Raw genomic sequence first — 19,691 nt, 5'->3', positions numbered from 1 at the left:
TGTTAGCTACAAACTTTTTATTTTCTCAGCTGAATTGATCGTGTCAGCGGAAAAGAAAAGTGAATCTCTAAACTAATGCAGTCCGTTCAGGAGAAATAAGCAAACCCGATAATGGTTGGAATGTTTATCTGTTGAAATTAATTTTGACATCTGTAGTCGCCAAAGTAAATGCCGTACTCATCTTAATTATTTCTCGATTGATTGACGAAGTAAACATGCCAGTCGAACGCCGGAATGTCACGCCGCTAATACAATTTATTCGAGATGTTTGCCGAGGCGTATGTAGTTATACTCCTTTAATTATATAACCTCTTTTGTACTTTCGTGATTTTTCATCTAATTAATAGATTGCATGCTTGCTCAATTTGTCAATACACTCTTAGGTTCTTTTTTTTTTTTCTAATTTTGTTTGTTATTTACAGAGAAAAGTCGTGATGGCTCATAGATGGACTGATTGTCAAGCCAAACGCACTCAGCCTCCACCAAAAATACCAGGAGGTCCATATGATAAGACCTCACAAATTTATTATTACCCTCGAGATGCAAGACGAGAAGTTCAGCCCCCGCTATTAATTAGTAAATTATCCAAGCAAATTGAGGCGTAAGTATGACATAATAAATGAGCCTACAACATTTAAAAAATATGAAATAACACTATAGAATTATTTTTCATTAAATGGATGAATTACTACATTAATGAATTGTTAGTATATTGCTATTACTAATATTTCTTTATAATTTTTAGGAAGGAATCTGTTGCAGACAAAAATTACATTACTCCAGGGAAAACTTACAATTGGAGCTCATAACTTATCAAATTCTAGTTGATATTATGCTGTAAAAACATTGATGATGCAATATTCTTCAATGGTAAATTTCTTTAGTCATTGTATATAGAGAATAAATTAACTAATTTTATTTTTTGTTTAACTGTTAACTACACCCTCAAAAAATAATTATGTGTAAGATTATAAAGATGTCAAGAATAAATAAAAATACATATAGTTTTTTTTGATATTTCGTAAAATACTTGTTAAAATCTGACCAGATACTATCATGGTTGAAAATTAAAATGCTCTACGAAAAATATCTAACTACAATATCATCGTTAATGTAACATTTACTCATTAACAGATATAAGTGATAGGAATGTACTTGTATGCAGATTTGCTGCATACAATAGCCACATACATATGTAAGTGATCTCTCAGATCAATAGATAATTATGATACATTATTACATACATACATACAAGACTAAATACTTTCATAAAATACACGACTAAAATAATATTGACACCAATGCATTTGTACAGTTTCACAGTCAGTGGTTATATCGTCAATATCTAACAACTGCAGTACTTAAAGTACTGATTCTAATGCCTAATTTTAATTCGATAACAACAGTCGGCGAGTGCAAAGTGTCGCCTATTAACGATCACGCGGACGGGGGGAAAAAAGAGAACGGAGCGGACGTATACTTCTTAATAATAGTTCAATACGGAATTTGATTCTGATAATACTGTATCATATCGTAAGTTTTCGTACGGAAGTTGAGGTAGCTGTTACGTATTACATTAATCATGAAAATTGCCGCGTCTCGATCAGTAGCAGTCGGTACAAATCGGCTGCGTAAAAGTTTGATAGTTTGTCCGCGGAAGCACGGTAATCCTGTGTCAAGCATAAGAGAGACGAGAGAGATGATAGCCTCCTGGTAGGGCCTAAAAGATAAAGAATTAAAAAATGTAATTAAATAATTATATATTATAAATCCATTTACAAGCCTTTGTATTAATTAATATCTAAATACAATACAAATTAAAAAAATATTAAAATACTGACCTGACTGCGAGAAAGGCTTGTACACATAATTCCATGAACCAACGGAACGGTGCAGCTTCCATTTTACCGCCCATCACGAGAACCATCTCATCGGTGAGCTTGATGTCAGGCTCGAAGCCTAGATTGCCACCGGGTGAGCTCTCGAACATGAAGCCAAAGTCAATATGTATGATATGGCCTTGAGTATCTATCATAATGTTGCCGTTATGACGATCTTTTATTTGCAGGAGGTAGGTAATTACACTGTAAGCCGCCATAGATTTAACAAAATTTCGACGAACGTTTTGAAATTCCTTGGTCGTCTCATCGCCATGTTGCGTTATAAAGTATTGATACATGTCACTGTCTGTTGTACGGCCGAGCTGATCTCTCGATGTTGCATGCGGGACACATTCTATTACGCCGCACTATAATACACATATGTAATTATAAATTAAATATATATCTCGGTGTATATTTATTTAAAAAAATTAATATTTATCTTACCCCAGGAGCTGTAGCTACCACTCTGTAAGGAAATAGGAAGAGATTCAACCCCACCTTCTGGAATACATTCTTAAAAATACTGATTACTTGCAGAGCTAACATGTCTTGTCTGACATCGTCGCCGACTTTAAAAATAGCGGCCTGCCATGTCTGATCTTCCGCTTCTTTTTTACTTTCGACTTTGCCGTTGGTTGACACCGCTAGTGCGATATTTTCGAGCTCATTGATGCCATATCTTTGTACTTTGAAGCGCGCTAAGAACGGTGCCTTAGCAGCACTGTAATTAAGGTAATTAAATATTTTCTAATATAATCTTCTATATATTATATATCATTATCTATATTATGTATATTTATCTGAAATCGTACCTTTGCATAGGAGTACCGCTTTGATAATCTATATCGATGACCATCGCTTCGGGATTTGATGGTAAATAACAACCGGGTTGTACCTTAACCCTTGCTAAAGCCTCTAAGCACGCGGCTCTGCGTTCTGGCCCTTTGGGATATGGCCGGATTTCGCCCGAGATGTTAGTAATCTTCTCGAAAAAGTCGAACTCTCTTTCATAGAATTGTTTCGCCGGGCCAGATAAGGCATTTAAAATATTTTTCGTCAATGAATCTAAGATATCATATAGCACTGGGTCTCTCATTTGCTTATCCTCGTCCATATATATATTAGTATGCATGTTCCATATCAACTGATGCGCTACTACCTAAAAGGCAAAAAACAAAAGAAAAGAATTACGCAAAAGTAATTAAAACTCCTCACAATTTAATACTCAACTTATTTTAAATTTTGAAATACATATTACCTGCGATCGTTTAGCAATTTTCTTAATAAATTCTATTACATAGCCCATTGCATCGTGACGGACAGCCTGCACGAGCTGAGGTATATAGAAAAGCACAGCGTCGGCTGGATAGCTGTCCAATACTTGCACTGCATATTGCGCTGAGATGGGATGATGCGGGAATTGACGCGAAAAGTATGCTAACGCTTGAATCGGAGACACTCTTGCCCATGTTAACATATAAACTAACTAAAAACAAAATTTTTAATCAAATAACTAATATCTATTTAACAATTGCTAATATTATATATTAAAAAAAAAATTATTATTATTTAAAATTATTGACATCATTATTTAATTATCGAAAAGTATTATTTAAAATTTCACGTTAATTCTCTTACTTCAGGTACATCGTTGAGAAGTGTATCTGTCGTAATAAGATACTGCAATGCTTCTGATATGTGCATGACTGGCACGGGCTTAAGTCGCACCAGACCACAGATTTCTTTGATAATGACTTCATGATTTTTTAATCGCACCGGCAAAAATATAGCCAAGACGGGGCTGATTTCCCACGCGAGTCGCGTATATTCTCGCCAGCGATCATTCATTCCTTTAGCACGCCAGTCCGCAATACTTCCTTCTCCTTGCAATGCGAGCTCCGGCCTTCCGCTGGGATTACGCCAAACCTTAACAAAAAACGAGATTTTTATATTAAAAAAACATTAATTTTTATTATTACAACGAATTATAGTTCTTTGTATATTTGTCGTTTATCAAAAACTTACTAGTAGCATTTCAATTTCAACTGCTAACAGTTCGAGAATTAAATTTCTCTTTTTAATATAATCTTTTACAAGGACATTAGCATTTACAATCCGTTTACTGCGATTACTGCGTTTGCTCAATGTATTGGTGCTGGTTGACATAGGCATGGTACTCATCCATACATTGCTGGATGACTTCGATAAGTCATTTGAAATAGGAGCTAGCGTGGCAGCTAACGAACCGATAGTTTCGCTTGGAATCATTGCGGTTGTATAAGTTTGAGATGTAACTATCTCAAATTCATTATCAGCTCCTGTCATCATTAAGTACTTTTTGTCGCTATGCATTACCTACGTAAATACAAAAATTTAATAGTAAATTGTAAAAAATTCTATTTTATTAAAAACAAAGAACATAACTTCTATAAGTGAAATCAATACTTTAATTTTTAATATTTAACGCACCTGCCAAAAACGTATCAACGTAACTATGTCTTCGCTAAGCTGATCGATCTCTTGAGTCGGCAATTGACGTTCTCGGCAAAAGTAATCCAAACAGTTGGAGTAGACACGTTCTCGCAGAACATTTTTACTTAAAGTTCTGAAAATAAATCCAATAATTTTTTTATCATAGTAGTTTACGTAATAATAAAGAAAATAAAAAAATTACCTTGGTAAAACGTCACCTTGCAGCAGTACTAAGCCACACGAGAGAAGTTTAAAACGCACACCGACCGCGGCGACATGCCGAGTGATACCGGGTTCTTCGCCGGATGCACCAACGGTCATAGGTAAAGAGCGATGCAAAAGTATGGCGATCATATTAACTGTTTCTTGACAACAATATTTGGCTGTCTCAACGAGCTCCACTATAAATGTCACCCAAATATCGTGCGGTTTCACGTGCGGCGGATTAGGTCCGAGCTTGCACCCTTCATAGACCGCCAGCGGACTAACTTCTTCCTCGTTTGGTGCAAACAAGCCCATTCTCTTATCAATGGTATACTGCCACGCAAGTAACATCTCTTGTAAAAATCGCAATTTCAAATCTGGTCGTACGGTTAAGATCCATTGCCAGCACTCAACTGCTGTGGTCATAGCTACGGTCGTGAATAATTCTATTTGTGAACACGCGACCGTATGTAATAATCGCCTATGTATACCTAAAAGTGCAAAGTCTAATTAACGCAAATTGAAGAGAAATCCATTAAAAAATTGCTAAAAACATTAATTATAGATTTCAAAGATTTAATATTACACAATTTAAATTTACCTGGCATGGATATTAAAAGAGCGGTAGCACGCCAAAGAGCCCCACGATGGGCGGTATCGTCGCGATCTCGACAGGCACGGCGGACCGCTTCAATTAATCTTTCAACAACTTTATCTCTACATTCTTCCACAGTCATCTCCGCTGTTGGCGATTCAGTGCGGGCAAGGGCGAGCATACCTGCTACTTCTCCGGCGTGCCATGATCTTGTAGACATCATTGATAGTAGCCACGAACTAGCGCCTTTTGGAGCCCGTGGCCTCTTGTCCAATGAATTCGTCTATTAAATATATTATTTTATTAATATAATAATTATTAAATACGTATCATTACATACATTTGCTGGAGCTACTGTAGGAATTGCGGTGTCCACAAATTCAAGGACCGAGTCAATAGCCAGCGATAAACCTGAATGGTGTCGCATGCCAGAAGACGGTATTTGATTGATATATTCTTGTAAATGCGATCTGGTGGCTTGTGGTGCCCACTTCATGGCTTCTTGCACAATGCCTTTACATCTCGCGGTAAAATCCTTCACGATAATCTACAATTCACGCGATGTCAGAAACTGTATTTATTTTTACAATTAAAACATTAATAATATTGTACCTCTCTAGCTTCAAGATTATTCATTAATTCGATACTGTATGGAGTGCCAGGTATTCTTAAACTTGGCGTTTCTTCATTTGGATCAAGTTGCAACGAATATGATAAAATCTGCAATAATCATGTAGTAAAAAGAAAATTAAAGTATAAAATATAATAAAATAATAAATATAATAAAACAATAAATACCTGTAATATATCCAACATACTCCAAAGAACTTTACAGTTCCATAATAGATGCGGGAAAGCATCTACTAAAGCACTGAGATATTTGTCTGCAACCCGTCTGATTTGCTTGTGTACGTGATTAAAATGCACTAACAGAAATTGCGCGTGATTCTCTAATTCCTTCTCGCGTTGTTCATCTTTCGGTTTGCGTTGCATTACATCCTTAAATTTCGTAAATACGGAGTCCGCTACGCAACATATACACTGCCACATGCCACTCTTATCCTTCTGTAAATCGGTGTCGCATAGATATTCCATTATCGGTTGCAAACTCGGTTCCGAGCTGTTAGCCACTCGTAAGGTTTCTGACCAATAGACGGAAAGCAAGTATGTGCACTGCGCGAATTGTAACTTGGTCACATATGCCGATATATCGTTTGTACTGGAAAAAAAAATCACAAAAACTTTGTGAGAAATATGTATAGATATTTCGATAATAAAATAAAATATATATTATTTTTTTATACTTAGAAATAAAGTTATGTATAAAAATATTTTAAATATTAAAAAATTATAAATGAGTCGTACCGGGTACTAATTTTCAATACTTGACTCCGCAGCTCTTGTAATTCGTTCAATGAAACACTGTCGTTGCGCACTGCCGATGTATATTGCAATTCTCGCATTTCGAGACGCGCACTAGTTTGAGAAATAAGATAGGGTGATTTGACAGCGATTTCTTTAACGCCCTCGTACCATTCAGGTGGCCACAATCTCGAAGGATGATCCGCGGCAAAGCCCATTATAACGCAATACAACCAGAAGTCTTTAAACAACTTTAAAAGTCTTTTCTGTGGATGTCTGATCGGTGGTAAACGTCTTACTAATATCGCTATTACAGGAATGAGTACTCCTAGATTTCCAGCGCTACTAACTGCTTTCTGTGTAACATATTACATAAGATAATACTTTTATTAAATTTATTTAATTTTATTTATTGATTTTAATAAATTTACCGTTGCAGCAACACTATTCGGCATTTTGTCGCTAGCTCGTTTGCCCTCAAGACCTAACTGTACGAATAATTCCAAAAGATGTAGCAACAAGTCATCTAACTCCGATTCGCCTTGCAAATTCGCCGCTATATTGGCCAGGGCATTTGTAACTGCCTTGGAAACATGACAATACTGTTTCCGATCGTCATTCGCGGCATATGTTGCTGTACTCGATCCCAACGACATAGAAAACATTTGCATTATGCCTTCGTAAATCTGTAAAAAAACCACAAGAAATATTATTAATACTTTTGAATAAATATTTGTAAATAAATTCTGGCTTACTTTTGGTTCACATTTGGCAATAACCATGCAACCTAATTGATCTACTATGAGAAAATCAAGATCGCTGGGAGTACGACAGAATAGTTGCTGAAAAAACGGAAAGATCGTACGCATTGTTTTCGGAGTGTCTTTTAACGCCACCGCGACGTGACCCAACATAATCACGATGTTCTTTGATACCACCTCGTTCTTCAATTTTTCATCATTCTCACTGAAATCAAATGGATATTTATCTATACCTTATTTATAATATTTAAAAAATTATAAATGCTGACAAAATCTTTCAATAAAAATTACCCATCGGATATATCTGCGGTGTATAATCTGTTCGAGACACTAGCCACGAGCGCTGGGACGCAATCCGGATTCACAGAATGTGCAGCTTCTAGAGCGATACAGAGATTGCCAATAGCTGCATCGCGAAGTTTCTCAAACGCCGTGTGCACCGATGACGTCTGTTTTGTGTCATTTATTTCTTTTCCTTGAACTATCGTGCGCGTAAATTACATTTATTATACACAACAAACAATAATTTTGAAATTAATTAAATTAATAATTAATATATGTAATAAAATTACCTAACACTTTAAACTGATGTTCCTTCATGGAATATTCACTGTGTTGTCGATATAATTTTAAAAGAATTGGTGATGGTGCAATGAGGAAATCCCGTAAATAATATATGGACGTACTGGCAATATTCGGAAATTTCTGTGCCAATTTTCCCAATCCCTCAAGACAAACCATCAGCAATGGCATGTGCGCCAATACAAGCTTGGGTCCATGATTGGAATTAATCTTTTCGACAAGCCGTCCACACAAACTATCCGCACCTAAGTATTAATATATAAATATAAATATATATTTAAATATATGTAAAACTCTTCATAAGTTTTTGTAAAATTATTGATTAGTTATTTATATATATTAGATATGTCGTTTAAACACGACACATATGTAAATGTTTTATAAGTTAAGCACTTCGTGCTTAAAAATTTGCATACATAAAAAACGAACAACGTAAAAAAATTCACAAATCTTAATTAAAGCAACAGTTTATCTATTACATCAATTTAAAATCAATCGAACGTATCGTTAAAAGAAGCAAATTGTTATCGTGCCAACTAAGCAAAGACATTTGTTAATAATTAATTTATTATTATTAGCGGATGTCACATGTCAACAAAAATGTAACACGGGTAAATCAATATACCCTTGCCGATCAGCATTGAACTGATATCTGCGAACAGCGCGGACAAATCATATTCGCCGGGTACTGGAAAAATAACGTGAAAACTTTAAAACATCTGTGCTTAAGTGGATCGACATATCTCGCGGTTACGCTGATCCATGCACTAGATTTACGAGCACAGTTATAGAACTCTACGGTGTACAGATTTATTTTCGTAAATACGGTGCTTTTAATTTTACTAAACGGTGCTTCTACGGCTCATGATCTTTGTTTTATCAATGATAAATAGATATCGCCTTACCTGTTTCATCACCGATCGCCCAAACCAGTAGATCCACACACGCCGAATTTGCCATTACGTTTACTTTAAAGCGATTTACAGTTCGGAAATTTGTGTCAATGTCTTCACGCTCGCTCGCATCGTGCTGTCGTGATTGCAATTCAGTTTGACCAGAAAGAAACAGACCCTTCACGAACTCTTGAACGTCCCTTGTAAACGGGGCCGGTAAGTCTCGCTGATTTTGCAATAGTTCGCGCAACAAGGCCACCATCACGAGATTCATCGTTTCGCTAAACGTACGATACGGGAAAATATGTACTTGGCCTGAACTGTATACCTAAAAAAAATTGCAAAACTGTTAGTATAAAATTAAAAAAAGGGGGAAATTTTACAACATTAAAATCTTACTTGTTGCGCTTCCTCGTCTAAAAATGTTAAAATTTCTTTAGTAAGTAATTTTTTGGCCAAAGCTAATACACTCTGCAAATGCACAACGGTAAATTGCATTCCAGTCCTTCTTTCAGGGCTCTCGTTACAACGCATCTGAGGAAACTGATTAAAACTCGATCCATAACGGCTAAAAAAATATGTTGTCGGATCATATGGTACTGACAAAAAGGATTGTAACGACGGCCTCTTGCCACAATGATAATCATGACTTTCGTAACCAGGAAATGCATTATCAATACAAGAATTAAAGTTGCCACTGAGAGATCGTGGAATAATGGGTCTAAAATTTGAAAAGCTGTGCTGCTTCTTGTCAGACAATGAACGACTTTCTGCACTGCTTGCTGGTGAAGGTGTTTCTTTTCGTGGAAAGATACGACAGAGCAAAGGCGGATCTGTACACGCAAAGCGACCCATTGATCTCGCCAGACCAATCAGCACCGGAACAAGGCATTTGCATAACGATACTAAAAGAATTGTGCAATTAAAATTTTTTTATTTTTTAGATAACATAAAATGATTAAAGAAACTAAATTCAATTATTTATAATAAAAAAATTGTTAGTACTTACTCTTTGCTTGCAAACCCCTGTTGCTGTTTTGATCTTTATATCCGCGTATTAAATTGGTTAGAACGGCAAGTATCTCGACCTGGGTCGAAATAATTTCTTCTCGCGTTGGTTCACATCTAGCTGCTACATCACTCAACAACGTATTCAAGCAGAAACTGAAACGTTCCGCTACGGGAACTCGTTCGGCAAGCGAACATTTCACCTCGTCTCGCCATACCGCTTTCGGAAGACCACGCAATAATCTTAATAAATACGGCAAAATTTTATCCCGGTGCTGCAGACCAGATTCTAAGAAATAAATTCCCAATGCAATGGTTGCATCCTGACCCCTCTGATCTAGACGAAATACACCCTGAGCGGAATCTTGTGGACATAATTTGTACAGCTTAGCTACCTGCAATCAAGCATAAAAAATATATTCTTTGCGCAACAATACTTGTTTTATAAATAATTATATGCGTAATTTCTGAATGTATATCTATGCCACTGTAAAAATACACTGTTATTGCATTTTCTAAGAGTCCTTAAAAGTCATCACGCAAGTTGCAATCATTACTTTGTTTCGTAAGAGAATAGTGTTAATTATCGTGCGTCGCAAATAATTATAACAATTCTCAAAGTGACACGATATCTTTTGTCTCGATACGATTATGTCATAGCATGAAAATGTCAGAATGACAACTGACACTTCCTGTGATTAATTCTGATAAGATCGGACGTGAAATGTAACGTGTCAGCTGTTCATGGTCGAAGTATTGACATTTAATCGAAAGAGGTAATCTTAGAGAATAGGATTCGACTTACTTTTTCCCACGGTGTGGGTTTGATAGCAGCCAAACATCTCGCTAATTGTTGAACGGCGTTTGAGAAAAACAACCTCTCATCCGCCATCATCTTGTAGACCGACCGATCACCACTGACTGCCCTGACTGGAGCAGTGACTTGACTGGCAGACTGGAGCAATTCAAGACAAACGTCAGTAACGTCGTCTGCTAGAGTACGTTCGAAAATTGCAGAAGCACGCGGTGTGAATCATAAAGGTCTATTTAAACGGACCAGACTCCAAAAAAAAAAAAAAAAAAAAAAAAAGATATAACGTGGAGATATTTATTTTAAATAAATAATTGTTCTCTAGATGCTGATTGCAATCAATATGACGCTATAAACGTTTCGAAGCATTTTACTTGGCCTTCTTTATTGAAAAAAGATTGATTTACTTTATTGCGTACATATCTCGTACGGCTGCGCATATCGTCGATGTGGATAGACCTTAACGAATCATTTTACTCTAGAACAAAACAGATATATATATATATATATATATATATATATATATATATATATATATATATTTAAATAAAGGTTTCAACCTAATAAACTAATAAAATTAATAGAATATTATTTATTTTGATATATAATTAATAAATAATATTACAATGTTTGATTTTAATAAATGATTAAACCTCACGTTTACGGCATTTTTGTTCCAATACTTTTCATCCACGATAAATAATATTCTAATTTCTTCAAGCACAAAAGAATATTCTTTTTTGACAGAATTGGATTGCCACTTTGGCTCTGCAAAAATCTCTTTATAAATTCTTGATTGCGAGTTTTGGAGGTTGAAATTTCTTTCTTTGCCTTTGTCAACAATCGATGGAGTTCGGAAAGTGCTGCGGATGTATAGACAGTTTTCTTTTCATCACCTGGTCCTTGCAAGATTGAAGCACCGGCTTCTTTTAATGCTGCCAAAATTTGGTTATCATCTGGCAACCATTCAACCTATGCATACATTTAGTAATATTATATTTAAATGTATACATTTATATTAAAATATGCATATTAAAATTACTCACACTTTTTATATTTTTTATAACGGATTCAATTGCTGAGTCTGCATTTTCATAGACATCATTATTTTTCATGTTTCCACAGATAGTAAAAAAAATTAAGGTTGCTTCCTCTGCACAATCCAAATAATCTCCAATATAATAAAGAGCAATATATGCATAAGCATGTATCACATTTGTCACATTAAAATATACACAAGGGGATGCTTTCTAAACAGAAATAATAATGTTTAAGTACACAACTTTAATTACTCTTTTAATCAAATAAATTTATCATTACCAACCTGCAATTCATTGAATAATGGTACATCTATTAAAGCAGGATGTTTCAAATTGTTGTAAGCATCCTCTTCAATGGGTTGAACTAATTTTTTTTCTACATGATAGGTCCACCATGGTACCCATTTGGGTAATAAATTTTCAACTTCTCCATTTTTTAAGAGTGCTTCAAATTCTTGTCTCTCTGCCTCAGATAAAGCTAACCAGAGATCATTTGGATCTTCAAAATTAACATTTTCCAATCTTGTTTTTAAGTCAAGAAGCTATAAAAAAATATATATTCATATATAAGAATTCATCAAGTCACAAATAAATTTTGAAATTCTCTTGTCTTTATTTACCTCTGTTTCATCATCTGAATCCAATGAATAATCCTCACTACTGGTGCTCTTTTTATCTGAATTCTCTTGTAACATATCATTTTCCATATCTGTTTCATGTACTCTCTTAAGGATGTCTATCATTTTTTGCCTTGCAGCTGGATCATTCTCTTGAGATTTCAACTCATCCTCAACACACTGTCTGTAGAAACTTTCAGAGCAATCTGTGTGTGCATCTGACTTGTAACACTCTGCCCCACAATAATTTATGCCGCATCGTGGGCAAGTATACAAACGCTCACGCTTGTTGCACCTAATATGAAAAGCAAAATATGCCAATATAATAAGAGCAATATAATAAGAGCAAAAGAGCCATGTATTACTTTACAGCAGATACTGCTTAGAAATTGCATTGCTTTCAATTAAAACTTTATACTTACAATCCACAAGTATTAGCAGTCGCACTTGTGCTTGGAGAATCCGCCATTTCGTATTATTTCAACCGAAAACAGTCATGTATATAACCTGAGAATGTTTTGAACGTTACTTCTGAAAGACGCAAGTTCAAGACATTGTAAGATATTAGATCGTTGGATAAAAAACAGTTAACCGATCGAATTGGCAACGTAGTTCCTGAACACTTTGAAAGGTAGCACCACATGTACTGTTTACAAATTCTTTTTACTGCAAATGGTCGCACTAAAAATATTCCGAACAAAATATACGATACGAAGGGATTAATCAATAATTATATATTTCGCATTGAAAAAGTAAATATAAAATACTTTAATTGGAAAAGGTAAGCGTTTTTGAGTTTATCGAATTTAGAATTTAAATAGAGAAAATAACGGATTGGCTTAATCTACTTTATCGTGAATTTTAACGTATACAACTCGTAAGTAAAAGAAGGAAAAGAATCACAACAGTGGGTGCATTATACTCTTCGCGCGGTCCATCTTTTCTTTCTTTTCTCCTCCTATGCTTTTATCGCGACGTAGTATAATACGTGCGATAAAGAGCGCGTGGCGTCACGTTGCCGCATAGCGTTATCGCATTACCGCCCCACCGGCTCTCCTCGTGCATCTCACGGATTGGCGCTTAGCCGCTCGCTTGCGTGAGCCGCGACAAAAACAACCGGGTGCCAGCGTACCAGGCGAAGCAGCAGTGAGTCATTATAAGCGTGTCCAGCTATCCGGCAGTACGTCTTCTGATTCCCGAGGATTTTGAGAAAAGAACCGAGCCTTACCGATCACATCCTCCGTCTTCCTTTACCTAACTGTAAGACATCTGCATATTATTTCCAGGAAACTACGTGTTGGTGAATCCGGTTACCTCGTACGGCTCCTACATCTGTTCTAATCCCAATCCCATCAGTGACGACAGCCGGAAACTCATTCTTTCTCAAGAACACTGGAATGCAAGGACATTATCTTATCCAGTGTTGAATCTTATGAAATAGCTCGCCACGTTGTAATCGGCTTCGGCAGTAATTAAGCGCTAAGTGTGTGCTACATCATTGGATAATCGCCACCTATTTTATTTCCCTGTGTGCAACACACTTATACTACGAGACTTCGACATGGGCGTCGAAGACAAGGTACTTATATATTTTAATTTTCCTCATTTTAATATTACTCAGGCAGCAAGTTGACGTTGTTGTCATTAAATGTGTCATTCTGACGTTAAAACAAGAACAAATAACGTGACCTTGCCGCCTGAATGCAGAAGTTTTTTTTTTTTTTTTTTTTTTATAAAACAGAATTTTTCCTGCTGCATGTACTCGCGTAACACTACTAAATGTTGAATCACTTCGTTTTAATCGCTTCCCGGAAATGCACTGCTGCTCCTCGGCTTCCGACCTTGTCTTTCTTCTCTTTCGTCGCATTTATTTTCCATTTAGCTGTTTAAAAATGTGCGTTCGAAATTAACGCTGTTCTTCGATTCTCTCGAACCCTTTTATATCCTTCTTCGCCTCATTTTTATTCTGCTCGATTACCCCGTAGCTAAAATAAAAAAAAAAAAAAGAACGTGTTCGTGCGTTAGAGTTAGATGCTATTTTTCGACCCTTTAAGACACCGCGCTTTTCCGCCGCACTTTTTATTCCACTCGATTTCCCAGAGACTAAAAAAATATGTTTATTAATAAGAGCGTGTTTATTCGTTGGAATCAATAGGCTGTTTTCCTTCTGTCGTGCTTTCTCTGCCCTCTTTCCGCTCTCCCTTCCTCTTGACATGTTTAATTTCATAGAGAGAACGTACGGAAGGATAAACATGATTAATTTTCTCGCCTTTCGCTTCTCCGCTTTTCGATCTTCAAATTTTGTATTGCGAAAGCGCAGCAAATTCCGATGAGACATAAACATGTAGTTGTTGTCCGGATCAAAGGCGGATTAGGCTGAATTTTGTACGTGAAATGCGACGCTTATCAATTTTTCGCTTATCTGTCTTATCCGATATATCACATTGTTCCTCTTGAGACTCTCACATCTAGTCGTCAAAATAGTAGTGTTCGTTTTTTATCTGCAATGCAGGATTACGAAAGATATAGAAAATTATAGAACCAGAATCTCTATCCTTATTCATTGTCTTAAAAATTCCTAAATTGCGCGCAAAATAAATTATGCATTTATCTCTGCGAGAGGCAGAATTAATATGCGCACTATGTTATCACATAAATGCACGCTATGCAAAACTAAAGTTATATATCATAACATATATGTATGTTCTTTGTGTCTTGTACGTGTTCTCGCAATTACATATTATACTCTTGCGATAAAATGTACTTTAGATAAAATTAATATAATTAAACCTATAATTATGTTATAAAATTAACTAATCGAAACGAACGAAAGTACGGAGAGAAACTGAAAATTTTGTTCGATAAAATTATGTTTATAGACGAATGGAAGAGTCTGTTAAATATTTTTTCTGTCTCGAATCGACGAGATCGTTGACGCTTAAAAAATATAGATAAAAAAGAAAGATAAAAATTTTTTTTAGATAAGAGAATACTCGTCTGCAATAAAACACTCGATATATGTATTCAGATGTTGCGTTTGCAGGATTATAACGCGGCAGGAAAACGAAGATATTAATGACTATTAATTTTTTTCATTGTTTAATATAGTTTTCTATCATGTGTATTCTCATATTCTTCGGACTATGTAGGTATATACCTCTCCCTTTCTTTATATCTAAGAATAGAAGTTTCTTAGGACTTACTGCGTAACGTTCGCAGTCGAAAAGAGTTAGTTGCAGGATTGAAAGTGTTCGGATAGGCAGTGATCGTAAAAGAAGATTGAACGAAATAATTTGCGAAAAATCTTTATTTATTAGATCTACGTGAGCGAGGAGAAATTATTAGCTTTAAATTTGTAATCTTCCAAGAAGCAGCCACGGGTATATCAGGATATAAATTTAGGGTTTCAACCCTAACAAAGCGCACATTGAGAGTCACTGATAGAGACATTATGACGCATGCGTTGGCATTTGGCATACGTTTTTCCTGACATCAGCAGATGATCCCGATCGCGTACGCACGATCGCACCTTTTGGCATGATAATCTCATTATTTGCCCAGTTTATAATTAATCGCGCGTCCGATCACATGTCTGGCTGAACAAATAAACGGAAAAACAACTCCGGGAATTGCACATTTCTCTGAGTCTCTTGGTTACTTTTGTCGCTTATTCTGTATCTCCAAGCAATCGTTTAGATGACTTTTCCGTAGTCGGTGAGAGAAAACTATGCTTTAAGAAACGAGTGGCGCGATCGCTTTCATGCGCTTAGTGTTGCAAGCTGACTAATCGCGATATCTTTTTTCTTTACAGATGTCGGAGAAGAACCCCGAGATGAGGGAAACTGCTGCAAGAATCTGTCGAGATTACTTGCACGGCGTGTGGAAGCACATTACAGCTGAGAATATTATTCTTAAGCGCGTTAGGTTTGTTTTGATAAAGATGTTTTAAAAAGAATATATGAGCAACAGAAATAACGAATAACAAAATTTTTTTAATTATTTTCAGTGGTGGTCTAAGTAATTGGCTGTATAATGTCCAGCTTCCCGAAGGGACAGTTCCGATCAGAGGAGAGCCTCGTCAGGTTTTGTTGCGCCTTTATGGACAGGTGCATGGAGAAAGAGCTTTAGAGGGACTTATCACAGAGTCGGTGATATTTACTTTACTCTCTGAGAGAAAGCTTGGTCCTAAATTACATGGAGTATTCCCTGGCGGCCGTATAGAGGAATATATACCGGCTCGACCTTTGTTGACAAAGGAACTGGCAGATTCGACTTTGAGTCTACTAATTGCAGAGAAAATGGGACAGATACACACAATGCAGATACCGATTAGCAAAGAGCCAACGTGGATATGGGATACAATGAAAAACTGGCTTATTACAACGACAGATATTCTTGAAAATACTGAAGACATTGACAGTCGACATTTGAAACATGTTAATGCGATAAAATGCATAGATTTGGAGCAAGAAATTAGTTGGCTCAGGTAAACAGGAAGTACCTGAAAGTTGAGAGAATAATATCGCTTATCAAAGACTTAAATTTTTTAATATCGATTTTAGGACAATTATAACGCAACAGAAACATCCAGTTACATTCTGTCACAATGATATGCAAGAAGGAAATATACTCTTACTTCAAAATACGCGAAAGCCCAAGTTAGTACTTATAGACTTCGAATATTGTTCCTACAACTATCGAGGATTTGATATCGCCAATCATTTCGCGGAATGGCAGTACGACTACACAGCGCCAGAATATCCTTTCTTTCACGAACGTCCGGCCGCTGGTCCCACAAAGGAGCAAAAGGTAAGCATGAACTAATTGAAGGGATTTGAGATGAAGTAATCCGGGTAAGATATCTATTCAATATGTTTCATTCAGTGTTATCATATCATAAGTTCTCGAGAGCGGATTAAACCATTGATTATGTAATATAAATAAAATATAAATACAATGGGTGTATTACGAAATCAATCTAAAAAGTTGCAAAAAGTGAAAAGTTGAAATAAGCAAAGGAGAAGTTTGTGAACTTTGATCGGCAACTTATATCGACTATTTAATTTTTTATTATTAGGTAAGAAAATTTTTTTGCATTTATGTTTTTCACAATTGCATATCGTCAATATTCGTCCAAAATTAACAACGATATGGTAATTTGACAATAATGTACGCGTTTTATGCAAATCGTCGTGAAAACGTATAATGTGTAAATTACTTTAGTCGAAATTTTATGATACTGTAATGCTACAATGACGCAACTTTTGGTTGCTAAGTGTTATTCGGTACTGTACCAGGGCACAGTAGGTAGAGAGTCGGCTTAGCGTGTGCTGCGTGTGTATATATTAGTTTCACAGGACCGCAATCCGTCAAGACAAGGCTGAGGCCTGCAAACAGAGAAAAAATTGGCCGTCAATGTGAAACTGTCTGTGCTGTGATGGATCCCGACATGTGGGTGCTCTACATTTGTGGAAACCTGGGTGCCACCGGTACCACCACCTTGGCAGCACCAATCCGCTCATCTACAATTCTAGAGTACCTGTACACTCTCCTCACTAGTCAATTCATAGCCTGCGTACCCTTTCGAACGTATTTTTTCGGGATAATTGTGCTTTTAAAAGTGCATTACCTTCCATTGGAGCACTTTAATTGACACGTATTCTGTATGCATAATTAATATGTGCTGAATTCATACCTGAGTTTGTAAATAATTTTTCAAATAGTTCAGACTATGATTATTGGAATAATAATTTATGATAAAATATTAACGAAAATTTTGAAATAAATAGGAGATACTTCTGACAGTAATGGATAGGCGTGAATAATTTATACTAATTTTTTAAAATATTTATCTGCAAGAATATATCTTTGGGTACAGATTCTGGATTGTAATATAATACATCGTAAATTATTCTTTTTATGCTTGATATGTCTCATTTGTTAGCAAATCAAGCTCTGTGTATGTCTAATTTGTTCATATTATTGTACAATATTAACGATTGTAAAAGTCATTTTGATAAAAAATTAGTATATAATTTCATATATCATAAAAGATTTAATATACAAATGAGTTTATTAAAAAATTACTTCATGATGCTATTGAAATATATTTATATATATTTGATTATTAAATAAATTAAAGAGAGTAGGGTAACGCCTTCTCTTTAATACTATTTTTACAAAATTGTTTTTTTTTTGACAGCTCAATTTCATAAGAGCCTACCTGAGAACATTGGGAAAAGAAGGATCTCTGGAGGAAGAACGCGTCATGATGGAAGTAAGAGTATTTTCACTTGCTAGCAATTTATTCTGGGGTCTTTGGAGCATCGTAAACGCGAAACTTTCACAAATACCATTTGGCTATTGGGTATATATTTTCCTTGTATTTTCACTCTTTGACTATATTTCATTGAATATATTTTAAATATGTGGTTATTCTTGTATCAGGATTATGCTGCCTCCAGATTAAAGAATTATATGTATCTAAAAGAAAAATTTGTTACTTCTGGACCACCAATTTTGGATGGCAACCTAAAGAGGAAATCTTTGGATATAGATTGAAAGAACAAAATTGAACAGAAGAGGATGCATTTAAAATATAAATATTTTGCTACATAGCAGTAGCCAGCTTTGTTTCACCCATCGTTTCGAACTGATGGTACTAGTGTGCTCTAAACGAGTGGCGAGTAAATTCTTAACTGAGAACGCTAGATCATTATTTCATATATTACGAAATAATGTAGCCCGCTACTTGCATTGTTTGTACAAAATACGTAATCGATGCGAGAAAAGCAGATCGAGTGGAAAATCTAAATGGTGGAAAGTCAATCATGTGATATAGAATAAGCATGTACTTAAACGTATGGATCTTTACTTAGTATCATTAACTGCATTTGTTCAGTTAATTTTTAAAACTAAAAAAAAAAAAAAAAAAAACAGAGTACTTAAATGTACTTATTTTTTTTATTTAAAAGACTTAAAAATATGATAAGCTTTGGGACTTATAAAAAAAAAAAAAAAAAAACCTGTATAGAATTACATTGCTCAATTTGTGAGAAAACCCGTTGTTTCTGAAGACAATGTATGTATGTATGTATGTACATCTTTTTAGCTTTTATATATTTATTATAAGATTGTATCCAAAAGTGATGTCAGTCAACTTCACATGCTTATTTACTTGTTACATGTAATACGTAAAATTAGTTGTAAATAGCATTAACAATATTTAGTATGTTGTTTTTACTTAAAACTGTATAATTTATGTATCATAATATTTATATATCATACTTTAGAGGAAAGCATTTAACACTCATCACTGATATATATCGATATATAATGCACCTTACCTTAAAAAAAAAAATGTATTTTCACGAACTTCCAAATAAAACGTTTACTTCTGTTCTGTTTCTATATTGCAATCTTTCTTTTTCTCGTAAAAGATTGCATCTTAGATGAACTTTTCT

At 35.3% G+C, this 19,691-nt stretch overlaps 4 protein-coding genes across 6 annotated transcripts; 2 read left to right on the top strand and 2 right to left on the bottom strand.

Moving 5' to 3' along the window:
- Positions 1 to 77: 77 nt before the first annotated feature.
- Positions 78 to 918, top strand: LOC139113244 (NADH dehydrogenase [ubiquinone] 1 alpha subcomplex subunit 7). The gene is made up of 3 exons (XM_070674233.1): positions 78 to 278; positions 423 to 601; positions 746 to 918. Exons 1-3 carry the CDS (start codon positions 216 to 218, stop codon positions 807 to 809), a joined length of 306 nt encoding a protein of 101 aa, XP_070530334.1. The 5' UTR covers positions 78 to 215; the 3' UTR covers positions 810 to 918.
- An 83-nt stretch (positions 919 to 1,001) lies between these two features.
- Positions 1,002 to 10,804, bottom strand: Pi4kiiialpha (phosphatidylinositol 4-kinase III alpha). Of its 2 annotated transcripts, XM_070674213.1 has the most exons (23): positions 10,566 to 10,804; positions 9,762 to 10,155; positions 9,152 to 9,657; positions 8,765 to 9,080; positions 8,485 to 8,547; positions 7,850 to 8,104; positions 7,569 to 7,758; positions 7,272 to 7,482; positions 6,948 to 7,202; positions 6,520 to 6,872; positions 5,953 to 6,373; positions 5,767 to 5,874; positions 5,495 to 5,701; positions 5,161 to 5,437; positions 4,558 to 5,050; positions 4,353 to 4,488; positions 3,909 to 4,238; positions 3,522 to 3,809; positions 3,142 to 3,369; positions 2,696 to 3,042; positions 2,328 to 2,604; positions 1,842 to 2,248; positions 1,002 to 1,720 (listed from the first exon to the last, which is right to left on the bottom strand). In XM_070674213.1, the coding sequence occupies exons 1-23, from the start codon at positions 10,653 to 10,655 to the stop codon at positions 1,495 to 1,497; spliced, it is 6,378 nt and encodes a 2,125-aa protein (XP_070530314.1). In that variant the 5' UTR covers positions 10,656 to 10,804; the 3' UTR covers positions 1,002 to 1,494. The 2 variants fall into 2 exon arrangements, with proteins under 2 accessions (XP_070530314.1, XP_070530315.1); XM_070674214.1 differs by lacking the exon at positions 8,485 to 8,547 and having other exon boundaries at positions 10,566 to 10,803.
- A 121-nt stretch (positions 10,805 to 10,925) lies between these two features.
- LOC139113241 (zinc finger HIT domain-containing protein 2) lies at positions 10,926 to 12,827 on the bottom strand. Its single transcript, XM_070674229.1, has 6 exons — positions 12,651 to 12,827; positions 12,232 to 12,523; positions 11,896 to 12,153; positions 11,618 to 11,821; positions 11,230 to 11,543; positions 10,926 to 11,049 (listed from the first exon to the last, which is right to left on the bottom strand). The coding sequence occupies exons 1-5, from the start codon at positions 12,695 to 12,697 to the stop codon at positions 11,232 to 11,234; spliced, it is 1,113 nt and encodes a 370-aa protein (XP_070530330.1). The 5' UTR covers positions 12,698 to 12,827; the 3' UTR covers positions 10,926 to 11,049; positions 11,230 to 11,231.
- A 534-nt stretch (positions 12,828 to 13,361) lies between these two features.
- LOC139113240 (choline/ethanolamine kinase) lies at positions 13,362 to 19,634 on the top strand. Of its 2 annotated transcripts, none has more exons than XM_070674226.1 (6): positions 13,362 to 13,807; positions 16,040 to 16,152; positions 16,235 to 16,714; positions 16,791 to 17,037; positions 18,431 to 18,595; positions 18,676 to 19,634. In XM_070674226.1, exons 1-6 carry the CDS (start codon positions 13,790 to 13,792, stop codon positions 18,787 to 18,789), a joined length of 1,137 nt encoding a protein of 378 aa, XP_070530327.1. In that variant the 5' UTR covers positions 13,362 to 13,789; the 3' UTR covers positions 18,790 to 19,634. The 2 variants fall into 2 exon arrangements, with proteins under 2 accessions (XP_070530327.1, XP_070530329.1); XM_070674228.1 differs by lacking the exon at positions 13,362 to 13,807 and adding an exon at positions 15,506 to 15,942.
- Positions 19,635 to 19,691: the final 57 nt, after the last annotated feature.

The sequence above is a fragment of the Cardiocondyla obscurior genome, linkage group LG02 (assembly GCF_019399895.1).
Source record: "Cardiocondyla obscurior isolate alpha-2009 linkage group LG02, Cobs3.1, whole genome shotgun sequence".
Taxonomy (NCBI): Eukaryota; Metazoa; Arthropoda; class Insecta; order Hymenoptera; family Formicidae; genus Cardiocondyla; species Cardiocondyla obscurior.
The sequence above is the reverse complement of the archived record's forward strand: the minus strand, read 5'-3'. Positions and strand labels throughout refer to the sequence as shown.

Excerpts from the sequence above, each read along its gene's own strand:
- LOC139113241 (XM_070674229.1), bottom strand. The coding sequence starts at position 12,697 with ATGGCGGATTCTCCAAGCACAAGTGCGACTGCTAATACTTGTGGATT. Across the intron at positions 12,524-12,650 it reads ACTGCTAATACTTGTGGATT|GTGCAACAAGCGTGAGCGTT; the intron begins GTAAGTATAAAG and ends TTTTCATATTAG. Across the intron at positions 11,822-11,895 it reads CATTATTCAATGAATTGCAG|AAAGCATCCCCTTGTGTATA; the intron begins GTTGGTAATGAT and ends ATTTCTGTTTAG.
- LOC139113240 (XM_070674226.1), top strand. Across the intron at positions 16,153-16,234 it reads ATTATTCTTAAGCGCGTTAG|TGGTGGTCTAAGTAATTGGC; the intron begins GTTTGTTTTGAT and ends AATTATTTTCAG. Across the intron at positions 18,596-18,675 it reads AAATACCATTTGGCTATTGG|GATTATGCTGCCTCCAGATT; the intron begins GTATATATTTTC and ends TTCTTGTATCAG.
- LOC139113244 (XM_070674233.1), top strand. The coding sequence starts at position 216 with ATGCCAGTCGAACGCCGGAATGTCACGCCGCTAATACAATTTATTCGA. Across the intron at positions 279-422 it reads TTCGAGATGTTTGCCGAGGC|AGAAAAGTCGTGATGGCTCA; the intron begins GTATGTAGTTAT and ends TGTTATTTACAG. Across the intron at positions 602-745 it reads TTATCCAAGCAAATTGAGGC|GAAGGAATCTGTTGCAGACA; the intron begins GTAAGTATGACA and ends TATAATTTTTAG.
- Pi4kiiialpha (XM_070674213.1), bottom strand. The coding sequence starts at position 10,655 with ATGATGGCGGATGAGAGGTTGTTTTTCTCAAACGCCGTTCAACAATTA. Across the intron at positions 7,759-7,849 it reads ACATCAGTTTAAAGTGTTAG|TTCAAGGAAAAGAAATAAAT; the intron begins GTAATTTTATTA and ends CGCGCACGATAG. Across the intron at positions 3,043-3,141 it reads AAATTGCTAAACGATCGCAG|GTAGTAGCGCATCAGTTGAT; the intron begins GTAATATGTATT and ends TTTGCCTTTTAG.